At 44.9% G+C, this 23,587-nt stretch overlaps 2 protein-coding genes across 5 annotated transcripts in view; one reads left to right on the top strand and one right to left on the bottom strand.

Moving 5' to 3' along the window:
- PIK3R4 (phosphoinositide-3-kinase regulatory subunit 4) overlaps positions 1–19,201 on the top strand; it is an 84,928-nt gene extending 65,727 nt beyond the window's left edge. For 3 of the 4 annotated variants that reach the window (XM_043874078.1, XM_043874076.1, XM_043874077.1), the window contains exons 14-20: positions 7,078–7,242; positions 11,070–11,281; positions 12,842–12,973; positions 16,490–16,590; positions 17,172–17,260; positions 17,676–17,784; positions 18,631–19,201. In XM_043874078.1, coding sequence (XP_043730013.1) covers positions 7,078–7,242; positions 11,070–11,281; positions 12,842–12,973; positions 16,490–16,590; positions 17,172–17,260; positions 17,676–17,784; positions 18,631–18,801 — 979 coding nt within the window. In that variant the 3' untranslated portion in view covers positions 18,802–19,201. The remainder of the gene's footprint in view (positions 1–7,077; positions 7,243–11,069; positions 11,282–12,841; positions 12,974–16,489; positions 16,591–17,171; positions 17,261–17,675; positions 17,785–18,630) is intronic. The other variant, XM_043874079.1, reaches the window with a different exon arrangement.
- Positions 19,202–22,814: 3,613 nt separating this feature from the next.
- The window catches only part of COL6A6 (collagen type VI alpha 6 chain), a 147,041-nt gene continuing 146,268 nt past the window's right edge, over positions 22,815–23,587 (bottom strand). The window contains exon 37 of the mRNA XM_043874966.1: positions 22,815–23,307. Coding sequence (XP_043730901.1) covers positions 23,088–23,307 — 220 coding nt within the window. The 3' untranslated portion in view covers positions 22,815–23,087. The remainder of the gene's footprint in view (positions 23,308–23,587) is intronic.

The following is a 23,587-nucleotide window of genomic DNA, read 5'->3' as shown; positions in this document are numbered from 1 at the left end:
GGGACTTTCAGTAAGGTTAATAGCTGACATTTAATCAGAAAGGATGGAGCCTGGAAGTCAGTGAGATGATACATTCAGAGTCTTGGAAGAAAAAGACTGACAGTAATTCTGTGTCTAGCGGAACTGTCTTTCAGAAACAAAGGAGAAATTAAGATATTCCAAGGTAAATAAAAACAGAGAATTTATTGCCAACAGATTTTCCCTAAAAGAAATACTGAAAGGAGTCTATCGTGCTGACAGGAAAGGACATGAGACTAACTTGAACCACATGAAGAAATAAAGAGCATTGAGTAAAGGTATCAATAAATACATGAGTGCACATAAGACAGTACAAGTTAGTTTTTTTCTGTAACTTTTTTTACCTGCTGTCTGATTTAAAAGAAGACTATGTAAAGAAATAATTATAAAACTGCATTGACAGGCTTATAATGCATGAAGGTGTAATTTGTGTGACAGTAATAGTGCAGACAAGGGAGGAGGGAGCAGATATATTGGAGCAAAATGGGTGCTCATCTGATTGTTTTTAGATGTTGATTGTATTTTCCAGGGAAACCACTAAAAGAAACCCTTAAAAACATTTAGTAAAATTCAATGCAGGTTAGGAAGCAACAGTTAGAACTGGACATGGAACAACAGACTGGTTCCAAATAGGAAAAGGAGTACGTCAAGGCTGTATATTGTCACCCTGCTTATTTAACTTATATGCAGAGTACATCATGAGAAACACTGGGCTGGAAGAAGCACAAGCTGGAATCAAGATTGCTGGGAGAAATATCAATAAACCTCAGGTATGCAGATGACACCACCCTAAGGCGGAAACTGAAGAAGAACCAAAAATCCTCTAGATGAAAGTGAAAGAGGAGAGTGAAAAAGTTGGCTTAAAGCTCAACATTCAGAAATCTAAGATCATGGCATCTGGTCCCATCATTTCATGGGAAATAGATGGGGAGACAGTGGAAACAGTGGCTGACTTTATTTTTCTGGGCTCCAAAATCACTGCAGATGGTGATTGCAGCCATGAAATTAAAAGACGCTTGCTCCTTGGAAGGAAAGTTATGACCAACCTAGACAGCATATTAAAAAGCAGAGACATTACTTTGCCAACAAAGGTCCATCTAGTCAAGGCTATGGTTTTTCCAGTAGTCATGTATGGATGTGAGAGTTGGACTATAAAGAAAGCTGAGTGCCAAAGAATTGGTGCTTTTGAACTGTGGTGTTGGAGAAGACTCTTGAGAGTCCCTTGGACTGCAAGGAGATCCAACCAGTCCATCCTAAAGGAGATCAGTCCTGGGTGTTCATTAGAAGGACTGATGTTGAAGCTGAAACTCCAGTACTTTGGCCACCTGATGCGTAAAGCTCACTCATTTGAAAAGACCCTGATGCTGGGAAAGATTGAGGGCAGGAGGAGAAGGGTATGACAGAAGATGAGATGGTTGGATGGCGTCACCGACTCGATGGACATGAGTTTGGGTGGGCTTTGGGAGTTGGTGATGGACAGGGAGGCCTGGCGTGCTGTGGTTCATGGGGTCGCAGAGTCAGACACGACTGAACGACTGAACTGAAAACTCAAAAATGTGTAGTAAGGGAAATTAGGGATTAAAATGGTGTACTGGAGAACATCTTTATAACACAAGGCAACAGTGGTGGACTAGAACAACAACCAAAAAAAAAAACCAACAACAACAACCCTAAACCCATGTAAGACATAGAAACATATTGCAAAATGTCAAATGTAAGTCCTACCTTATTGGTAATCACATTAAATATAGTCAAAAAGCAGAGCTGGTAGAAAGTAAGACAAAATATGATATAACTGTGTGTTGCCCACGAGAGACAACAGTTTAAATTCAGAGATGTGTGAGAGTAAAAGGACCGAAAACAATACACCATGCAGACAGTTTCTAAAAGAGAGTCGGAGTGGCTATGCTTGTCTCAGACAAAATTTTAACACAAAAATTGATACTAGAGATAGACAAGGATATTTTATAATGACAAAAGGGTCAGCCCATCAGGAAAAAATAGCAATTACAAACACACTGCTAACAGCAGAGCCCCTGGATGGAGGAAAAACTGACAAAATTGAAAGGGAAAGTAGTTCAGCAGTAATAGACGGAGACTTTAATGCTCTTCTCCTATAGAGGAGTTGAACACACTGCAGACCTACAAGGCCTAACTATAGAACTCTACCCAACTGCAGCAGAATATCTAGGACAGAAGCCAAGCTTCAGTGAATTTAAAGGCACTGAGCTATATCAACATATATGTTCTTTAACCACAGTGAAATGAAACTCGACATCAGTAACAGAAATTTGGGGAATTCACAGGTTTGTAGAGGTTAAGCAGCACATGGCAAAATGACCAGTGGTTCCAAAGGAAATTAGAGAAATATTTTGAGATGATTGAAAATGAAAACACAACAAACCAAAACTTAAGGGTGCAGTTAAAGAAAGGAGTATTCAAGAAGAAATTTATACCTGCATGCAGCTGTATTTAAAAAGAAGAAAAACCATAAATCAGTAACTTAGCTTTAACCTTAAATCTAGAAAAAGAAGAGCAAAGTAAACCCAAAGCAAGTAGACGGAAGGAAATCATAAAAGACCAAAGAAGAAACAAATGAAATAGGGAATAGAAAGTAAAGGAGAAAAACCAGCAAAAGCAGAAGTCAGTTCTTTGGGATGATCAGAATTGGCAAACCTTTTCTACAGTAACCAATTTAAAAAGGGAGAGTTACTAAAGTTAAAATTAGGAAGGAGGGGATGTTACTGTTGAGTCCATCGCTATGGAGCACAGAGGAATACTATGAGCAATTGTATGCCGACAAATGAAATAACCTAGGTGAAATGGATATATTAGATTCCTAGAGAGATACAACCTATCAGAGGTAATCAAGAAGAAATAGAAAACAAGTTAGTAATTAAAAGAAAAACTTCCCACAAAGAGAAGTCCAGGCTGAGATGGGTTCATGGTGCATTCTAACAATACTTAATGAATTAACGCCCATCCTTCAAAAACGTTTTCAAAAAAATAGATGAGGGAACGTTTCCTAACTCATTCTATAAAGACAGTGTTACCCTGATACCACTACCAGGCAAAATATATCACCAGAAAACAGCAGACCAAGGTGCATAGGTAATATGGGCTTTAAAATCCTCAACAAAATAGTAGTAACCTAAATTCAGCATGTTAAAAGGATAATATACTATGACCAAGTGCAGTTTATCCCAAGAATGCAAACCCTTTCCAACACTTGAAAATCAATCAGTGAATATATCACACTAATAGAATAAAAGATGAAGACCACAGATGGTCAGATGGTCTCAAAAGATTCTTAGAAAGAGTTTGTTAAAATCTAACACTGTTTTATGATTAAAAGCAACTCAAGTAGTTACAGTTGAGTACTGATAAGGACAGCTATGAAAAGCCCACTAACATCATAGTTAAAGACCGAACACTTTTCCCTGAGGTGAGCCATGTAAGAATGTCCACTCTCACTGCTTTCATGGTTCTTAGTAGGGTCAGTTAGATAAGGAAAAGAAATATAAAGCATACAGATTGGAAAGGAAGAAGTAAAACTGTATTAGCGGACAGTAAGCAATAAAAAGAAAAGCCTATTAGAACTATCAAATGAGTTCAACAAAAAGTTATAGAACATAAGATCGTATTGTGTTTATATGTGTAAAAGTCAGTTGGATTTCTGTGTGCTAACAGTGAACTATGGGCTTCCCTCATAGCTCAGTTGGTAAATCACCTGCCTGCAATGCAGGAGACCCGGGTTCAGTCCCTGGGTCAGGAAGATCCTCTGGAGAAGGAAATGGAAACCCACTCCAGTATTCTTGCCTGGAGAATCCCATGGACAGAGGAGCCTGGTGGGCTACAGTCCACAGAATCGCAAGAGTCTGACACCACTTAGCTGCTAAACCACCAACAACAACAACGAACAATCCAAAGATGAACTAAAGAAAGCAATTCTATATACAAGAGCATCAGAAACAATAAAATAGTGAAGAATAAACTTAACAGAAAAGTACAAGACTTGAATACTGAAAGCTACAAACATCACCGAAAGAAATGATATTTAAAAATATTTGTAGAAGACCTCAGTAGAAACACATCTCATGTTCATTCAATGGAAAACTTTTGCTGTTTGTTAATATAGCTGACATCCCCGAATTGATCCTCAGATTTTCCCTATGAAATTTCCAGCTGCCCTTTTCTACAGAAATTGACATTCTGATCCTAAAATTCATGAAGAAATGCGAAGGACTTAAATAGCCAAGACAGTCTTAAGGAAAGAACTGAGTTGGAGAAATCACAACTTCCAGATTTGCCACAAAGCTACAGCAGTCAAGACACTGTGTTACCGGCATAGGCATAAATGTATTAATCAGTGGGCTAGAACTGACATGCAGAGGTATGTTTATGGTCACTGCTTTCTGACACAGGTGCGAGACAGCTGAGTGTGGGAAAGAATAGCCTGAACAGATGGTGTAGAGGTTACTGGGCAATTGCATGCAGAAGAATGCATTTGCAGAGAATTTTTCAAAATGGATCATAGACCTGAATGTAAGAGCTAAACTGTAAAACTTGTAGAAGAAAACATAGGCATGTAATTCTTCATGACCTTGGATTTAGGCAGCTCAGATGGTAAAGAATCCACCTGCAATGCAGGAGACCTTGGTTTGATTCCTGGGTCGGGAAGATCCGCTGGAGAAGGGATAGGCTACTCACTCCAGTATTCTTGGGCTTCCCTGCTGGCTCAGCTGGTAAAGAATCTGCCTGAAATGAGGAAGACCTGGGTTTGATCCCTGGGTTAGGAAGATCCCCTGGAGACAGGAAAGGCTACCCACTCCAGTATTCTGGCCTGGAGAATTCCATGGACTGTATAGTCCACGGGGTCACTAAGAGTCAGACATGACTGAGCAACTTTCACTTCTGAAATATGCCACCAGAAAACACAGTGACAAAAAATAGATGTGATCTCACCAAAATTATAAACATTTGTGCTTCAAGGGACACTGTCAAGAAAGTGAAAGGACAATCCACAGAATGAGATAAATATTTTTAAATCATATGTTTAAATACCCTGAATATATAAAGAACTCTTTTAACTCAACAATAAAAAAACAAATAATTAAAAAGCAGAGGATTCAGATAGAGTTGGCCCTTCCTTCAAACCTGTGGGTTCTGCAGATTCAGTCAACCATGGATAGAATATTTTCTGTTGATATGGAACCCTTGGATATAGAGGGCCTAGAGGGACTAGTGCATTCACTGATTTTGGAATCTGCTGGGGGTCCTGGAACCAGTCCCCCAAGAATATGAAGGGGTAACCAGTAGGTATACAAAAAAGATACTCTGCATCTTTAGGGAAATACAGATCAAAACCACAGTGAGATACCATTTCATACCCACTAGAATGACTATAATCAAAAAGATGAGAACAAGTGCTGGAGACAATGTGGAGAAATTAGCACCTTTGTACTTTGCTGGTATGAGTGTAGAATGATGCAGCAAGTTTGGAAAAAGATTTGACAGTTTCTCAAATGCTAATCATAGAGTTACCTATTACTCTGCAGTTTTACTCCTAGGTATAAACCTAAGAGAGCTGAAAACATTTGTTCACATGAAAATCTATAAATGAGTGTTCATAGTAGCATTATTCATAATACCAAAAAAATGGAAATCATAATGTCTATCAGCTATTGAATGGATAAGCAAATACAGTATATCCATATAGTGGAATATTATTTAGCCATAGAAGGGATAAAATGCCAGGGCATGCTACAAAAGTCACAGAGTTGTACACTTTAGAATGTTATATTTTATGGCATATGAATTGTATTTCAGCAAAGCTGCTATTAAGAAGAAGTGAATTGGAGAGGCATGACTAATATATAAAATATTCCATATTTACTTATAAAGCAAATGTGAATATATTGTATTATGAATAGAAGTCTTTGGAAGTCTATATAATAATGTCTGTAGTGTTCCTCTGTGGGTTTCCCAGGTACCTCAGTGGTGAATCCGCTTAACAATGCAGGAGACAAGCGTTTTGATCCGTGGGTCTGGAAGATCCCCTGGAGAAGGAAACGGCAACCCACTCCAGTATTCTTGTCTTGGAAATCCCCTGGGCAGAGCAGCCTCAGGGGCTGCAGTCCACAGGGTTTCAGAGGCTCAGACGCAACTTAGCAACAATAAAAGTGTTCCTCTCTGGGTGGTAGAGTTGTTTTTACTTTTCTTTTGTTTTAATAGTTTTTGTATATTTAAGATGTATTAACTTGTATAATAAAGTTATAGAAGATAGTGGTGAATAAATTTTGGTGCTTTGGGGCTTGTGACCTTTAAGGAGTGGCCCCTTAGAAGGCTGAGTATGTGACCCTTGTGGAGGGTGATGAAGGAGGAGCTCTGCAGTGAGGGAGGCAGGCACCGCTCGTCATATTCAGGAGGTTCAGCGGTAAATTTAAAGGAGGAGGATAGACAGAATCAGAGGTCAATGTGTGTGTGGGAGAGACTGAATACTATAGTGATACTGTGCGTTAATGAATGTTTCATGATTTATATGTTAATTGAGCTACACCATGTCCTAGTTAGAAGCGTTGGGTAGTAAATGGGTAAACTGAGATGCAGTGCAGGTTAAATGGCTTGACTCAAATCATACTGGTGGTCAGTCAGTGGAACTTGGCCCTCAGATTCCAAAGCCAGTGCTGTCCTGCTGTGGCAGGCAGCACCTGCGGGATTATAGAATAACTGCAAGGGTAAGAGGAGGGCTTCAGGAATTGCAGAAAGGAAGCAAGCTGGGTCAGGGCCACCGTGTGGGAGTTCCAGCGGGAAAGGAGGATGGACAGTCTTTCTGTGATCAGAGAGAAGCGTGTGAAGATGGCCACTGAAAAATATCAGAAGGAAAGGTGGTTTTGTACCAGTGCTTCTGAGGGGAATTATTTCTGTTACACGACTGAGGAGTGAAACGGACCTCCGGGTATCATTTTTTGTTTGTTAATAGTCATGTAGCTGTTTAAGGTCAGCAATAATAATACTCTGTGGCTTTTTAGAAATACAGTTCTGCTTTTCTCTGTGCAGGTCTATCCTCACGTATAGCCGAATCGGGGGCCGTGTCAAGACACTCACATTCTGCCAGGGTTCCCACTACTTAGCCATAGCGTCTGATAATGGTGCTGTCCAGCTTCTTGCGATTGAGGCCTCTAAGCTGCCCAAGTCTCCCAAGATTCATCCTCTGCAAAGCAGGTATCTGTCTGTCATTTGTGTTTTTTAAACTGCATTTGGTGTCCTGGGATAATGAAACCCTCCTTCTGTAATACAGTTTGGATCAGCTGAGGGCCTGTGACAATGTACTTCTTTTTTTAAGCACATGAAATGAATAAAATTGGGTTTCCAACTCAAATCTATCACATACAGTTTGAGGAAACTATTTCTGCCAATTTGTCCAAAGGTTAGAAGGGCAGCTTTGAACTTGTGGCCCATCCCAGTCTGGAATCTGAATAACCTAATTATCAGTTACATCTTCTGTCTCAGCTCTGGCTGCTGGTTTCGAAAATGTGAGTGTTATTCATTAAAGAAAACTCAAAAGTGTGGTCAGCATTTTGTCACTTGGCAGTAAAGCCTCTGAAGTTGCTGGGAATGGAGCAGAGCCTTCAGTCAGATGGTTTGCTTATCATGGCTGATTCATATCAATGTATGACAAAACCCACTGGAAAAAAAAAATAAATAAAAAAAAAAAAAAAAAAAACAAGATCCTGGCTGGCTTTATCTAAGAATTTCCTCCACTTTTTACAGATTGTGGTTGCTTGTAGATTAAACCCATGCAAGGTAAGATATTTAAAGGTCAAACAGAACAATTTTTCAGCTGACTAGTATGTGCTGCACACAGAAAATTCAAGAAATGAGTAAGATGTGTTTGTTATACTCTCTAAGAAACGAGCCTAGTGGGAGAGACAGACCAGAGAACTGATGACTTCAGTGCATTATGCCGGCATGCCCTGTGACCAGGATGGGGGCCAGCTTCCGGCTGGATCAGGGAGACGGCCTGGAGGGGTGACACCCGGTGTGGCCACAGCAGGTGGTGGCGAGGGGCAGGGCAGGCCCAGCACGGACCCTCAGGGAGGAAGCAGAGCCAGCAGGCGCCTCCACAGTTCCAGTGGATCACGGCTCACCGCCATTGGGCAGCTGAGGAAGAGCCGGGGACGATTGGGTCACCTGGGACTCTATTATTTGTTTGTATTGTTTTGTTTGTTCTTTGTTTTGCTTTTACCAATTAAGATATGTTATTTTTTTTTAACACATTCACTAAAGAGACTTGGGCAGCTTCTGTCCAGGACCCATTATGATCACCTTGAACTAAGAAGTCCTTTTGGCAGACAGTGGCTACAGAGCAGCCTTCACACGGCATTCTGTGTAAATCACCAGAGGGCTCTTGGCGGAGTGCGTGGCATGAGGACCTGGCAGCAGAGTGTAGGTTTCGTGCAGGAGAGCCTCTGCGCTGACAGCACTTCTCATTGCGAATGCTAGTTTTTACTGTCTACCCTGAGCAACACTTAGAGCTTCCCTCATAGCTCAGTCGGTAAAGAACCTGCCTGCAATGCAGGAGACCCCAATTCAATTCCTGGGTTGGGAAGATCTGCTGGAGAAGGGATAGGCTACCCACTCCAGTATTCTTGGGCCTCCCTTGTGGCTCAGCTGGTAAAGAATCCACATACAGTGCGGGAGACCTGGATTCAATCCTTGGGTTGGGAAGATTCCCCTGGAGAAGGAAAGGCTACCCCATTCCAGTATTCTGGCCTGGAGAATCACATGGTCAGTCCATGGGCTCGCAAAGAGTCAAGACACGACTGAGCAACTTTCACTGAGCAACACTGACTCTGGATTGGCAGGTTGCTCCAGGAGGCTTAGCTTTGCCTGATGGCGGGTACTCCCAGGAAGTCCTGCACGGGCCCTGCATTCAGTCCACTCATGTTACCTTGACTCTGTGAATCCTTTTCACTGCTTATTTGGCATTTGGACTTCTCATCATCACTTTATGGAATATTGTCAGTGTTAGAATGTTTATAAATACAATTGTTTGCCTAAAACAGGAATTAGCAAGCTACAGCCAGCAGTATGGCCCATAAATTAAGAATGATTTTTGCATTTTCAAAGGGTTGTTTTAAAAAAAAGAATATGCAGTAGAGATGTATGTGACTTGTAAATCCTAACACATTTACTACCTGGCTCTTACAGACACAATGTTTGCTGACCCTTGATAAAGCTGAAATAGTAGTGTGTGCAGAGGCTTGATACATACTGATCAAGAAAGCTGGCCAGTATGTCTATGGTATTATTTTTAGTTTAAAAATACCTCAGCTTGAAAAAAAAAAAAAAAAAAACAGGTATATCAAGGAATGGAATAGTACTTAAAAAGGAATCACTAATTTTATTTACTTCACTTTATTATCAGTAATAAAAGGGAATGAATGATTGGTTAATGCAGTAACAGCAATGAATCTTAAATCCTTCTTTCTAATAAAAGAAGTCAGCATGAGGGGAAGGTGAGTGAAGGATACATGGGAGTCTGTGCACTACTTTTGCAGCTCTTCTGTAGTTCTGAAGTAATTTTTAAAAAAATGCTCATCTATCCTTGTATTAGATAGGCCACAGAGTTTTTATTTCTTGACCATGGTTAGAAGGTAGATTGATCTGCAGTGGAGGCGGGTGCTGTGTGTTTAGTGATGAATGTAGATTGATCTGCAGTGGAGGCGGGTGCTGTGTGTTTAGTGATGGATGTAGATTGATCTGTGGTGGAGGTGGGTGCTGTGTGTTTAGTGATGGATGTAGATCGATCTGCGGTGAAGGCGGGTGCTGTGTGTTTAGTGATGGATGTAGATCGATCTGCGGTGAAGGCGGGTGCTGTGTGTCTAGTGATGGATGTAGATTGATCTGTGGTGGAGGTGGGTGCTGTGTGTCTAGTGATGGATGTAGATTGATCTGCAGTGGAGGCAGGTGCTGTGTGTTTAGTGATGGATGTAGATCAATCTGTGGTGGAGGTGGGTGCTGTGTGTTTAGTGATGGATGTAGATCGATCTGCGGTGGAGGTGGGTGCTGTGTGTTTCGTGAGTGATGGATATAGATTGATCTGCAGTGGAGGCGGGTGCTGTGTGTTTAGTGATGGATATAGATTGATCTGTGGTGGAGGCAGGTGCTGTGTGTTTAGTGAGTGATGGATATAGATTGATCTGCAGTGGAGGCAGGTGCTGTGTGTTTAGTGATGGATGTAGATCGATCTGCGGTGGAGGCGGGTGCTGTGTGTTTAGTGAGTGATGGATATAGATTGATCTGCAGTGGAGGCGGGTGCTGTGTGTTTAGTGATGGATATAGATTGATCTGTGGTGGAGGCAGGTGCTGTGTGTTTAGTGATGGATGTAGATTGATCTGTGGTGGAGGCAGGTTCTGTGTGTTTAGTGATGGATATAGATTGATCTGTGGTGGAGGCGGGTGCTGTGTGTTTAGTGATGGATGTAGATCGATCTGCGGTGGAGGTGGGTGCTGTGTGTTTAGTGATGGATGTAGATCGATCTGTGGTGGAGGCGGGTGCTGTGTGTTTAGTGATGGATATAGATCGATCTGCAGTGGAGGCGGGTGCTGTGTGTTTAGTGATGGATGTAGATTGATCTGTGGTGGAGGTGGGTGCTGTGTGTTTAGTGATGGATGTAGATTGATCTGCAGTGGAGGCAGGTGCTGTGTGTTTAGTGATGGATGTAGATTGATCTGCAGTGGAGGTGGGTGCTGTGTGTTTAGTGAGTGATGGATATAGATTGATCTGCAGTGGAGGCAGGTACTGTGTGTTTAGTGATGGATGTAGATTGATCTGCAGTGGAGGCAGGTGCTGTGTGTTTAGTGATGGATGTAGATTGATCTGCAGTGGAGGCAGGTGCTGTGTGTTTAGTGATGGATGTAGATTGATCTGCAGTGGAGGCAGGTGCTGTGTGTTTAGTGATGGGTGTAGATTGATCTGCGGTGGAGGGCGGGTGCTGTGTCTTTAGTGATGGACGAGTCTTTGCCTCTTGGCATGTGTCTCCTAGAGTCCTAGACCAGAAGGAGGACGGCTGCGTGGTGGACCTGCATCACTTCAGCTCCGGGGCTCAGTCTGTGCTGGCCTACGCCACTGTGAACGGTGCTCTGGTGGGCTGGGACCTCCGCTCCTCCAGCAACGCCTGGATGCTGAGGCACGATCTCAAGGCAGGCCTCATCACTTCCTTTGCTGTGGACATCCACCAGTGCTGGCTCTGCATCGGTAGGGAGCTGCCTGTCAGGTCCTTGACTGGGTCTGGATGCTGCTGTCAGGCGTGCCTCTTAAGAAAGCTCTTTTCCTTTGTCTTCATTGGTAATTTTCCCCCTTGTCCTTTTTTTTTTTACCCCCCATAATTATTATAATACTTGCATTTCAATTTTTTCATTAAAAAACAAATTTAAAAGAGTGAGGTCAATATCCAGTGTATATAACAATTTACTCTCTCTCTCCGTTTTTAAACGAGGCTCTACAGTGGTCCGATTTGCTGGTGTTTTTTTACTCTGCCAGGGAAGCAAAAGGCTGGGTTTATGGGATGCGAGCGTTTGAATTTGAGCACGCTCAGTTTTAAATCCCAGTAACCACAGGCAAGCTGCTTCACCCTTCTGGTCTTACTATCCTCATCTTCAGATGGGCCCATTCTCTCCAAGGGCGGCTTTGAGGATTTAATGAGGTGAAAGCGTCCAGCACAGGAGGAGAGCTGAACAGTGGCTGCTTGCCTTGTGACCCCTTCCCACCGCCTTTCCTTGCTTGCTGAAACATGCCCTGTGATCTTGTGCTGCTTTCCTGTTTTATTTTCACTGCCCCCCCTCCCCCTGCCAGGCTTTGAACCTGTCCCTTTGGAAGGTACTGGAGCTTACTCATTGCCACTTGACACACTCTTTCAGAAGAATTAGACTCTGCTCTGCATGAATGTTAGTTTCTATTCAATAGATTCCCTGCCTTGCATTTGTGACATTCATTATCAGCCCTTTATTTTATATGGTTTGTGTGAAATACATTATTTTTTGCCTAAGCTGCCCTGGCACAGGAAGATGTAGTGCCAGGCCGAGGAAAGTAGCTGTCACACACGCCACAGGTTAGCAAGTTGCCCCGGTGGCCCTCACACAGCCCCACCAGCTCTGAGGGGCCTGCAGAGGGGCTGGGAGACAGAGCGGCCCGCCGCCCCTTTGGTCATTTCCCAGCCCCATCTCCACTGGACCTGGAGACCAGTCTGGCGTTAGAGTGCACACTGTTCTTTGGGATGGGTGGCGTTCTCTCTGGGGTCTCAGATGTCGTTGGCAAACGTGCAGGCAGTCTCTCCAGGGTCTGCTGTGCCCGGACAGCCATGCCTGTCTGCAGAAGGCTCAGAGAAAAGGGCCTGTGGCCGAGATTGTGCTCTGAGGATGGCTGCGGAGCTGCTGCTGCTTGGGGCTGATTGAGATTACCGAGCGCCGGTAAACCCCCTCTGCTTGCTTAAGGCAGTCTGGGTCTTTTGCTTTATCAGATGGTTTTATGTCTTCTCTAGGCCTTCTGGTTTCTTTTCGCGGGTGCCTTTGGCAGTTAGTAAGTGTCAGTCATTGATGAGTTATTCATGCTTGTTTCACACTTGCTGGGTTTGTAATAGCACTGTGCTAGCACTCTGTACCTTTGGGCTAAGGTGCTGTTTGGAACTGAGGGGTGGGCGGGCAGCTTCCCGAAAGCAAAGCCTCTTTTCTAAGCGGCCAGCTGGGTTGAGCATCACCTTGGCGGGGCTCGCCGCCGATGCGGAGCCTGCAGAGGTCACGTCTGCGCTTCTCCCCGCAGGCACGAGCAGCGGCGCCATGGCGTGCTGGGACATGCGCTTCCAGCTGCCCATCTCCAGTCACTGCCACCCGGCACGGGCCCGCGTCCGGCGTCTCTCCATGCACCCGCTCTACCAGTCCTGGGTGATCGCAGGTAGGAGGCGGGCGGGCCGGGCAGAGGGCCCTGCTGCCCACATTCATCATCTTAGGAGTTTTATTTTACCTGTGAGCCAATGCTGGTTTCTGTGGTCAGCTCTGATTCTGTGGAAGTTCCTGCCATGTACATCTCATGGTCATTTCTCATTTATTGCGTTTCACGAAGTCTCATCAGTCACACCACCACTGTCCATCACCGTTTCCTTCCCATTGTCTTCTTTCTCCTGTGTTCCCTGTTTTTTTGCTAAAGTTGCCATCATCTTCCTGAAAATCTGAGCTGGAAACCTTGGGTCATCCCTCTCAGTGGCCATTTCTGTTGCATTTCTTACAAGCCTCCCTCCCCTTCTTTTATTGGGTGTTCAGATTTCCTTGTATAGATTCTTAGGCAAGACAGTTGGGCAACTCTTTGAAACTCATTTTTCTCAACTGTAAAATGTGGTTAAAAATATTTGTCTAGTGGAGTTGTAAGAATGTGAGATAACACATGTGATGCATATGGTCTGGTACACAGTGAGTGCTTGATAAGCAGTGGCGCTTACTGTTCTGTGTTTCCTCCTGGTCTCTCCCCTGCAGGCCCCCTGCTCCCTCCTCCCCACACATCGGCTCCATTCTCCCTGCCCCCTCCTCCCCACGCGTCCCCTCCAGGCCCCCTGCCCCCTCTTCTCCACACGGCCCCTCCCTGCCTCCTCCTCCCCACGCGTCCCCTCCAGGCCCCCTGCCCCCTCTTCTCCACACAGGCCCCTCCCTGCCCCCTCCTCCCCACGCGTCCCCTCCAGGCCCCCTCCCCCCTCTCCTCCGTATGGCCCCTCCCTGCCCCCTCCTCTCCACACGTCCCCTCCAGGCCCCCTGCCCCCTCTTCTCCATGTGGCCCCTCCCTGCCCACGTGTCCGTCTCTAGCCCGCCTGCTGTCACGATCACTCACGCTGCCGCCTCCCGTGGCCATCACGCACCCTGCGTCTTACAGGACTTGTCGCTCACTTGGTTGATCACTTCCTCTCTCTGAAACACTTTCCTCCTCTGATTTTGAGGTCATCACTCTCTTGGTTCTTTTATTGATTGATTTGTTGTTTGTTTCTCCTCTTCCTACTCTTAATCTGTGGCCAGCCCGAGGGCTCAGTCTTGGTCCTTCTGCACTGGCTCCCTGTGTGAGCACATCCAGTCCCAGACAAAACAGTACCAAATTTATTCAGGTTTTTATATCTACCTATTTAAAATCTTCCCTAAAAGCTGTGGTACATGCAATGGAATACTACTCAGCTGTAAAAAGGAACACATTTGTCAGTTCTAATGAGGTGAATGAACCTGGAGCCTATTATACAGGGTGAAATAAGTCAGAAAGACAAAGACCAATACTGTCTGTTAACGCATTGTATGTGGAATTTAGAAACGCGGTACCGATGATCCTAGATGCAGGGCAGCAGGGGAGACAGATGGAAAGGACAGACTTTGGACTCGGGAGAAGGCGGGGCTGGGATGATTGGAGAGAATACCGTTGAAACATGTACATTACCATGCGTGAAACAGATGGCAGAGCAACAAAGCCAGTACTCTGGGACAATCCAGAGGGATGGGGTGGGCAGGGAGGTGAGCGGGGGTTCAGGATGGGGGACACATGTATGCTGTTTGGCAGAGGCCATCACAATATTGTGGAGTAATTATCCTCCAGTTAAAATAAATTAATTAAAAAATTAAGGACAGTTAAGGACAGAAGTGCTCTGTCACTTGCAAAGAGAAAATTACTCCGTAATACTGATCTTTGAAGATTTGCTTCAGCACCTCAGCCTCCCTGTGTGGTGAGAAGGGCATAGGTTTTTAAAGACATGGAAACTGATGCAAAGGAAAGCAGTTAGTAAACTGCTATCTGGATATCTGCTCATTTTGTTGGTCTTCTACTTTTCAAGTTCATCTTGGCTCATTATTTTTTGAAGGGTAACAACTTAGTCAACAAAGATTGTTCAACATTATCACCTAAGATTATATCACTCCTGTTAAATCTTAACATCATTTTTAATAATAAAAGTCTAATAATTAGAAAATAAAATCTTCCCTAAGATGTCTGATAGCCTGCTGAAACTTGACCTGCCGAAGCTGGAACCTTGGTTTCCTCTCCACCTGCCCCCCACCCACCGCCACCTCCCCTGGGACAAGCTCGCTCCGCCCGAAGTATTGTCCCGGGAAGCCGTTTCAGCTTGAAGCTCCAGAGGAGCCCTGACATTGTCCTTGGTTTTGTTTCTCTTTCTCATCCCACTTCTCACTTCCAGTTCAGCAGCCCCTTCTATATGTCCTGTCTTAAAGTGTGTCCAAAGTGTGTCCAGAAGTGACCACCGTTTACTGTCTCCACCACTGTCCCCTAGCCCAGATGACATCATCTCTTGTTCCTATTAGTGAATCCCTCCTCTTAGGCTGGTTCTTCCTTCTGCTCGATACCTGCCACTGCCTCTCATGTAACAGCCAGGCTCACCACTGTGGCCCAGAGGTTCTGTGGGGTCTGTTCCCACTTCCTCACCCACCCTCTTGGCCAGTCAGGGTTCCAGCAGGAAACAGATGGCGTGCCCCAAGTAGGATCATTTAAGGAGCACTTACTGTCAGAGGGACTGTTTTCAAAGGTGTGGGTGTGGGCAGCATACAGCACGGTGCAGTAAAACCGGGTTCCGACCACAGGGCTTTCTGACCTTCCCCTTGAGCTCGGGCAGATTCCTGCTTGAGGGCCTCTGCGTTTTGCTGGGATTGTTGTCACCAGTAGGGTGTGAATTCTGTGAAAAGGAATTTTCTTTTTTTTTTTGTATTATTTGTCCTCCTTTCCTCAAGATCCAGGACAGGGACTGGCTCACAGTAAACAGAGTCGGTTCAGTAAACATTAATGAAGAAGTGAAGACTGGGGTATTGTCACTCCTCAAAACGCTGCTCAAAAGTACTTCCGAGAAGTCCCCTCTCAGGCATGCAGGGACCGTTCCCAGCATCTCCCTCTGCCCTTGCTTGCGCTCGTCTCATCTCAGATGTGCCCCAGTCCGACCACGACCCTCGGACACGGTTGGGTGTGCTCGGCTCCTTCCGTCCTGCCTGCCCCCGTGACCCGGTGCCCCCGTGTCTGTCCCAGGACAGTGCTCCCCGAAGTGGCCTCGCTCATCCGGTCACCCCTGGGTATGACCTTTCCTTCCCGAGTGCACCTGGGCTTTTGCATTCTGTCTTCTGTGCTCACTGTCTTACACTTTGTATTTTTTTCTTTCCTGCTAGACTGTAGGTTTCTTGAGGGCAGAATCTGTGCTCTGCTTTCCACCCGACACACCTCTACACTCAGCTGGACGGCAGTAAAATACTGCCCAGTAGGTTGTCAGAACATTTCCTTTTTGCCCTTCAGCTTGGAGGCAGGGTGACAGCGTGGCTTAAAGTGTCCGTGAGCATTTCCCACAGGGTGGGGAGCAAATGGAAACGTGTGCAGGCTCACTTCCTCTGCCAGGACGTGGACTCGCTGCGCGGAGCCCTCGTCCGAGTAACGCTGGCCTGTCTCCCGCAGCTGTCCAGGGCAACAACGAGGTGTCCATGTGGGACATGGAGACGGGTGACCGAAGGCTTACACTCTGGGCCAGCAGTGCGCCCCCGCTGTCCGAGCTACAGGTGAGGCCAGCGTCCTCTCCCACACCCCCAGCTGCTCAGGAGGCTTTGCCAGCCACGATCCTTGGTGGGTTTGGGGGTTGTCCTGTAAGCTTGGGTTTTAGTAAGTGCAGAATTGCTACCCTGTGCTTTCCAGTTCCCCAAGTTTACCTGTGTCTGCTTCTGTGGGTGTTCTGGCTGCCAGCCCTATAAGGTCTGTGACGTTTCTTTGGAAACCCAGTAGAATCTGGGTTAATTAGAGAAGGAAAGATTAAAGCTTAGGTCATTCAAAAATGGAACATGACTCTGTCATACATAACTTTTTAAAGGTGCTTTGTTGGGGCAGAGGGTAGGAAAGGTTTTTCTCTCCTTTACTTGGGATCCTTCTCATTCCAAATGGAGAGTTTTAGGAAGCTGAGGAGGCTTTGCTTCTTCATTCAGGGTGATGCAGAACAAATGTATCTTAAATTCCCAAAGAAAGATCTAAGACATACGGGATCTGTCTCTGGTCTCTCCAGTTAACTGCAGATAGCTGACTTATCTCTAGAAGTGCCTGCATCCTGTCTAGGCGACATTTGACTCTCCGTTTCTTTACTTCCTTTCAGCCTTCCTCTCACAGTGTCCACGGGCTCTACTGCAGTCCTGCAGATGGGAACCCCATCCTGCTGACAGCGGGCTCAGACATGAGAGTAAGGTACAGTGAAGTCCCATCCTGCTGACAGCGGGCTCAGACATGAGAGTAAGGTACAGTGAAGTCCCATCCTGCTGACAGCGGGCTCAGACATGAAAATAAGGTACAGTGAAGTCCCATCCTGCTGACAGCGGGCTCAGACATGAGAGTAAGGTACAGTGCAGACACTTCCTATTCAGCACGTGAGAGGAGAATGGTAACTTAACAGTGGTTACCACAAGGGGGTGTTTGTTATAGATACCAGCAGTGGTATGATGTTTGCAGTCATCCACATCTTTCAGGGACAGCTGTTAATACTTCATTTGTAACTGATTTTAGGCTCTTCTAGAAAAACCTCTTTTCCGAATGCAGAAGAGGACACACCAGCATTGATGAGTGTCAGTCAGTGATCAGTCGTCCCTTCTCTCCCCCTCCCCAGGTTTTGGGACTTGGCCTACCCAGAGAGGTCGTACATCGTTGCAGGGAGCACGAGTTCTCCGTCTGTGTCCTACTACAGGAAAATCATTGAAGGCACCGAAGTCGTCCAGGTATGAGCAATCTTTGTTTTCCTTTCAACTTTTGTAGGAACAAAAATGGCTGACATAAATATCATGTTTATTTATGCTGACATAAATACCATAAATGGCTTTGGCCAAGAGTGGCAATATTTCTTTGAATTTAAAAAATATTTTATTTTCTCTTAACTTTTCTGTATTTTTAAAACTGAGTTTACTAAGGTAGAATAAACATAGAAAGTGCATGTATAAGTACATGGGGCAAAGTAAGCACTTGCACCACTTGCTGGGTCCTACTTCGTGCCTTTATTATCTTCCTTCTGCAAATGAGAAAGTTAAGCACATCTAGGTTGAGTAGCTGGTCTCAGGTCCGCCGGCTGGTAAGCAGCAGTGTGGGGACTCACACCTGGCCAGCGGGGCTCAGGAGCTGGGGTTCCTGAGTCGGGCAGAGGCCGCAAAGGAGCTGGTGTTCCTGCGAGTGCAGGGCACGCGGTGCTCCGTCACGAGTGGCAGTGAGCTTCGGGAGGGCTGGAGCTTCAGGCACATACGTGTGTCCAAGCCCTGGTCGTCGCTGCCTCCCAGTTCTTTCCCTTTGTTCTTTGAAGCTGACGGAGGTCACACGCACAGGTTATCAGCCTGTCTGTAAGTTTCCATGTTTGTAAGTGGCTGCGTGGAGTCCAGTGACTGGACACCTAGACCGTCTCTTTGGCTCTGCTGTGACACCCTTGCTCAGTGCCTCTGAAAGCCTCTGTGACTCCTGTGAACCAGAGCCAGCCTAAACAAAGAGCAGCGCTCCTTAGAAGCAGGGGTGCAGACAGGCGGTAGGATGTGCTCCCGCCTCTGACTGTGGCCTTCTCCTTGCTTTTAACCACCACACAGGAGATTCAGAACAAGCAGAAGGTGGGGCCGAGTGACGACGGCCCGCGGAGGGGCCCGGAGTCCCTGCCCGTGGGCCACCACGACATCATCACGGACGTCGCCACCTTCCAGACCACACAGGGCTTCATCGTGACCGCCTCTAGGGACGGCATTGTTAAGGTGTGGAAGTGAAGCCTGGGAGGTGCGAGTAGTTTGTAAAAACTCATAAACACACTGTGAGTTGAGGAAAAGTGCTTTTAGAGAACAGAGCGAGTGCAGATTCCTTTGCTTAGTTTTCGGAATCATGTCTATTTCATGATTAAACAGGTCCCGTGCAAGGTTGTTAAGGAGCTTGCTGGCGTCCCTGTGTGTATCTTAGCTGGAATTACTAGACAGTAGTATCTGGCACTTTCTTATTGTATATATCACAGAGGTAAGGAATTTAAAATGACTTACGTGATCTCAGTTTACTTTGTATTAAAAAAAGACAGTTGAAAGTTGGTTGTAAGCTATTATAATGTAAGTGCTGGGGTTTTTTTGCTATTAAAAATGCTATTCAAAACAGCCAATAAACTGTATTCAAGCATTTTAATGGGTGTGTGTTTGTGTTTGTTGGTGTTTTTAACAGTAAACTTTGGCAGAAGAGTAGCCTTCAGCAGTGTGTGGCCCAGTGTGACAGGTGCTCAGTAACACAGCGAGGCCTGTGTCCGGAGCTTTGGACTCTGAGTGGCATGCGTCCTGCTCCGGCCCACCCTTCCTCCCTTGTTTTAGAGCTGGCCTTCTTGGATGTTTAACCCTGGAGGCTTGATCTCCTGTTGTCAGCTCCAGAGAAACATGTCTCTTCTTGATCATCATGACTGTTTTTTTTATAGTTTCTCCTATAAATTATGGAACTTGGCCCATCAACTTGCTTTTATCCAGTGTATATTATTTATTAAATGCATGAAGAGAAAAAAATAAAAAGATGAAGCTGTTAAAAACATGCCAAAATTTTTATTTTCAAAAGACCAAAATTTGGTCTTCCCCGCTAAAATGACCCCTTTAGATTTATTGATTTATTGTCTGCACAGGAACTTCTCCATCCATATTTCACTGTCCATCCACTTGCCAAAGGGTTTATGGTGTTCAAAAATATTTTGATTTGAAATTAGTTAACATGAGTCTGTAAAATCAAGAAGCTGAACAGATAATCTGAGTCCAGGGAAAATACTTGTTTAAGAAATATGCCAAAAAGTTAACTTTCTGTAATTACGTACCTGACTTAGTACCGTACATGACAGTTGCAGGGCACAGGATTCAGCACACTTGGTGTTTAGACCAGGAAACGGTAAAGCGGTCAGGCATTCCCGTCAGCCAGGACTGGGCCGGGCGTCCGTGGATCGCCAAAACTTGCATGTTTCACGTGGGCGCCGTCAACGTTGCTGACCCTCTGTTTCCCTTAAGCTCTGCCGAGACCACATGGGTAGAGTTTCTAGCTACTGAGTCAGATCTGGAGTCTGAAGAGGTTGGGGGCAGCTTTTGAGACATCAACTTAAAAAGGGGCCTCAAGCCTGGAGCCGTTAGACAAGCCACAGAGGGACGGACTTGGAGATCCTGAGGGGAGAGATGGTGCTGCCTCCCGTTTCTCCCGGACTTCTCCCCGTTCACTGTCTCACTTAAAGAACACACCCCCCTCCACCGCTTCAAAAAAGGCCATTTGGCTGAATCGTTTCTGAGTGTTACTGTCTGCTGCCGCAGTAAGTCTGCATCTCTTTTGGACTTCCATAGTTTTTTTCTTTTTTTTTTTTTAAACACATTTGACTCATACTGAGTGCAGAGATAATAGAAGAAATTGTCCTTTATACTTTATAGTCAGTTAATTTGATTTTCTATATCAAGAGCATCACTGCTTATTTTGTGTGATTCTTGGTTTAAATAGGGTTTTGTTTCTGGAAATAGAACTGCCATATGACCCAGCAATCCCACTCCTGGGCATACACACCGAGGAAACTAGATCTGAAAGAGACACATGCACCCCAATGTTCATCGCAGCACTGTTTATAATTGCCAGGACATGGAAGCAACCTAGATGCCCATCAGCAGACAAATGGATAAGGAAGCTATGGTACATATACGCCATGGAATATTACTCAGCCATTAAAAAGAATTCATTTGAATCAATTCTAATGAGATGGATGAAACTGGAGCCCATTATACAGAGTGAAGTAAGCCAGAAAGATAAAGAACATTACAGCATACTAATGCATATATATGGAATTTAGAAAGATGGTAACGATAACCCTATATGCAAAACAGAAAAAGAGACACAGATGTACAGAACAGACTTTCGGACTCTGTGGGAGAAGGAGAGGGTGGGATGTTCTGAGAGAATAGCATTGAAACATGTATATGATCTAGGGTGAAACAGATCACCAGTCCAGGCTGGCTGCATGAGACAAGTGCTCGGACCTGGTGCACTGGGAAGACCCAGAGGGATCTGATGGAGAGGAAGGCGGGAGGGGGGATCGGGATGGGGAACACATGTAAATCCATGGCTGATTCATGTCAATGTATGGCAAAAACCACTACAATATTGTAAAGTAATTAGCCTCCAACTAATAAAAATAAATGGAAAAAAAAAAGGGTTTTGTTTAATTTACAATTTGTGGTACTTGCCCTTTTAAGAGAAAAATAAATCACAGAAACATGCTAATATTAGGGATTAATACTTTTTAAAGGAACTTAATATTTACATTATGCTTTCAGACCCCTCACTAACGATTAAAAATATGCCACAAAATGCTAAAATAATCTCAAATCACCAATGGGATACTTGTTTGGCGTACTTACCAATACAGAGAGGATGGACAGATAATATTTTAATAGTATTTCCAACAATAAACAACAAGAAAAGGAATTTTTGCTTAATCCAAAGTTAACCAGGAAAATCCCTTTTATTCAAATACCTCTTAAATATCGCGCATCAATTTCCAGTACTTGAATTTTTCCTGAGCCCCTAAGCACCATTTTGGATACACAAAGAAGGCCAATGTGCTTTATTCTTCTCTGTTACCTGAGTGTGGATACAACGGTTTAACTCCTTGCTCTGGAGAAACTGGGAGCCACTGCTATGGAGTTGCCTGGGGAAGGATGGCAGAAGTGATCTGGAGAAAACACTACAGATAGCTCTCTTGCCCAGGTTTTGTGAGCAGAGGTATAGGGAGGAGAGTCGGGATCCCTGCCGGGCTTGGTGTCCGTAGCCGTGTGCCTCCCCCACCCCTGCAGGGCCTCCCCGGAGACCATGGCCGTCTACGCGGCCAGGCTCCTGCGACCAGCTGTGGAGCAGGCTCTTAGAACTTGACGTTACGTCTAAATCGAGTATTGCTCCTTCAGTGTTTATTTAGCTGATTAAAAATTCGGTATGTGCTCTGGATGGGAGTGAGCAGAAAGAGCCACCAGAGGTGCACTTTGAAGAACTTGCCTGCTGTCGCTCACAATGACCTTTTTGCATTTCCCCGCCCCCCCCATAAGAGTTTGTAGATGAGGACAAGGACACCTTTGTCTTTTTCAAGCTCAGTGAGCATTGAAGCCCTTTTCAGATCTCTGCCTGTTCTCTCTGGTGCTGCTCACTATTAACAAAAGAGCCACCTGACAGGTGATGCAGAGCTTCCACCCACGACGTGCTCTGTCTGTACCGTTCTTGCCTAAGCATACATAGGTTACTTAAGAGAATAATAACTGACAGTAATGGGAAAGAAGAAGAGTCCTATCAAAATGGGCTGGCACAAGGTCTACTTAATTGATGTTCTTAGCAAATATGAGTTTTCCAGCGAGTTTAAAGAGGATTTGGAGCTAGGGAAGTTAACCTCTGTTTCTGTCCAAGCCAACAGCTACACAAGGGGGAGGAAAGCTTCCAGCACAAGCCCATCGGAGATCCAGTCAGTCCCAGCACACAGAGGTGGGTTGAAATGGAATCGTTGTAGAAGGTCAGATTGTCAAAGTTAGGCATACAAATAGCATTGGTTTCTAGGGTTGATGCTGAGATCTCCCAAAACATTAACCCTTGGCTAAATAGATGAGAATTAATCAGTCCTAAGCCCAGAAGGAAGGCTCAGCCTGTAGAAGGTGGACTAGATGGAGACCTCAATTTCAAAAGCATGAGCGCTGGCCCGTGTACACACATGTATACGTGACATAACATTTACCTTCAAATCGTATCTCCATGAGACTTTCCAAAACGGTCCTTTTATTCTTCTGTCTTTTGATGATAACAGTTCTTGAACATACCAGTCTCTGAGTGCTAGAACTATCAGGAATGGTCAAATAAATGGACAAGATACTACCAATGAGTGCATGGGGTCAGGCTGCACAGTGACCCACCACCTGTGACATGTTCAGACTGGACCTCGGATGCAGGGAGAATCACAAGTCAAAGTTGCCCGACGTTGTGACTGTGAATGCAGTTATTTGAGCCCAGAGTCCTACCATGCTTCCTGAGGTCAAACTCTCTGAGCGCTTCCTTTATCATGTTGTTTGGGAGCAGCTTTTATCACCCTTTTTCCATTTTCAAAGACATGGAATATATTTCTGGTAAAAGTTTGAATAGTATCATCTCTGCCGCCTCTTGCTATTCTTGAAAAGTATTTTTTGTGTTGAAAGAACTTTGCCTTCTTCAATTCATCTTCTTTGAGGGTAGCTCTGTGTGGCCCAGGAACAAAGCTATACAGTGAAAGAAGAGAAACAACATAGAAGATAAATATTACCATGTCAGCTGGAACAGACTCTGTATTAACCTGTCTTCCTAAATGATCATGTACCCATTCTTTGTTGTAGCCTTCCTTCAGGGTAAGTGTATTAAGATGATTCAACTGGGGATTTACACTGCACAGGTATATCAGAAGTGGATGAATAAGACACCTGGTCAAAGTACGCAAAAGTCTAATTTTGTAACAGCAACGTTTCTTCTTCATGGAGCATGTTCTACCCAGAACTTCGTATG

This window comes from Cervus elaphus, chromosome 19, assembly GCF_910594005.1.
Source record: "Cervus elaphus chromosome 19, mCerEla1.1, whole genome shotgun sequence".
NCBI lineage: Eukaryota > Metazoa > Chordata > Mammalia > Artiodactyla > Cervidae > Cervus > Cervus elaphus.
This window is presented reverse-complemented; position numbering and strand designations above follow the sequence as displayed.